Genomic DNA, 2,023 nt, shown 5'->3' on the forward strand with positions numbered 1-2,023 from the left:
TTGCGATACGATGCTGGATCAACCCCCCCCCCCCTGAAGGGGACCATGGTGTAGACCGGCGTCTCCTCCTCATGCTGCTGTTTGATTATAACGACCGATCCAGATCCTTAAAACCTGCAGACCAGGACCAGATCAGTCAGGATGAAGCTGCTGCTGTTGTTAAGGATCAACAATAAAGACTTGTTGTTATTGTTATTGTTGTTGTTATTGTTATTGTTGTTGTTATTGTTATGATCTGTGTTGGGTGACACCATTGGGTTTCCGTACGGGGGGGAAATGAGAAAAAAGGTAAAATGGAGTTTTGAAATAACACAGAATAGAAGATTAATTTTAATTTTTTCAGAAAAACAAATAATCCCATCGTGCGGGTTGAAGGGAGGACTCTCCCGGGTCCCGTTGGGGGTCACACGGCCACGCTGTTCTCGATGCGCCCGGGGTGCAGGTACGGGTACGGCAGCTCCAATTGGCTGTTGCGCTGTGTGATGTCATCAGAAATGGCCTCGAGCCGGGCCTGCACCTGCGCCACCAACCGGCAGTGGGCGCCGTCGGCGAACACCGGCTCCTTGTAGTGACATAGGGGAACCTGCAGGGGGAGACACACACACACACACACACACACACACACACACAGAGACACAAGCACACACACACAGAGACACAAGCACACACACACACACACACACACACACAGACACAAGCACACACACACACACACACACACACAGAGACACAAGCACACATATATACAAACACATATATACACACACATACACATATTTATACAAACACATGTACACACATACAGACACACACACACACACACACACAGAGAGACACAAGCACACACACACACACACACACATATATATACAAACACATGTACACACATACAGACACACACACACAGACACACACACATATACACACACACACACAGAGACACAAGCACACACACACACACACACACATATATACAAACACATGTACACACATACAGACACACACACACAGACACACACACATATACACACACACACACAGAGACACAAGCACACACACACACACACACACATATATACAAACACATGTACACACATACAGACACACACACACACACATATACACACACACACACACATATATACACAGACAAATACACACACATATATACACAGACAAATACACACACATATATAGACACACACAGAGACACACACAGAGACACACACACTCACACACACACAGACACAGATAGATTTGTTGATAAATGTGAAAACATTAAGCCGCTAACCGCTAAATGTAGCATGTTAGCATGCTACGTTAGCATTGTGTGACGTGTGACGTCCATGTGTCCGAGAGGCTGCGTGTGATTGGTCCGTGGTGAGATTAGATGTCACTCACGCAGTCGAGGGCGGGCTGGGACAGCGTGGTGAGCACCGCCAGGACGCGGACGCTGGAGCCCACGTCCGGCAGGAAGGACAGGATGTCCTCCTCCGTCACCCGGCCCTTGTCCTGCGGCGGGGGACGGGACATGAAGGACGGACAGTTGGGCGTCCAGAGGGCGAAGTCCAGCTGGAGGACACAGAGAGACACGGGACGCTCCTGTTAGTGAAGATATTACCTAGATTATTACTAATATAACTAATTATTACTGTTGTTATTGTATTATTATTGTTACTATTATATTATTACTGTTATTATTATATTATTACTGTTTTTATTATATTATTACTGTTATTATTATATTATTATATTATTACTGTTTTTATTATATTATTACTGTTATTATTATATTATTATATTATTACTGTTATTATTATATTATTACTGTTATTATTATATTATTACTGTTTTTATTATATTATTACTGTTATTATTATATTATTACTTATTACTTCCTCCCTTCCTCCCTTCCTCCCTCCCTCCCTCCCTTCCTCCCTTCCTACCTTCCTCACTTCCTCTCTTCTTCATTCCTCCCTCCCTCCCTTCCTTCCTTCCTCCCTTCCTCCCTTCCTTCCTTCCT

The 2,023-nt window shown here is 44.2% G+C and overlaps 1 protein-coding gene across 1 annotated transcript in view; it reads right to left on the bottom strand.

Annotated features, from left to right (window-relative positions):
* Nucleotides 1-403: 403 nt before the first annotated feature.
* LOC117956042 (polyunsaturated fatty acid lipoxygenase ALOX12-like) overlaps nt 404-2,023 on the bottom strand; it is a 2,301-nt gene continuing 681 nt past the window's right edge. The window contains exons 3-4 of the mRNA XM_034890884.1: nt 1,402-1,572; nt 404-583 (exon numbers count right to left, since the gene is read on the bottom strand). Of these exons, the coding sequence (XP_034746775.1) occupies nt 404-583; nt 1,402-1,572 (351 nt within the window). The remainder of the gene's footprint in view (nt 584-1,401; nt 1,573-2,023) is intronic.

This window comes from Etheostoma cragini, chromosome 13 (assembly GCF_013103735.1).
Source record: "Etheostoma cragini isolate CJK2018 chromosome 13, CSU_Ecrag_1.0, whole genome shotgun sequence".
Lineage (NCBI taxonomy): Eukaryota > Metazoa > Chordata > Actinopteri > Perciformes > Percidae > Etheostoma > Etheostoma cragini.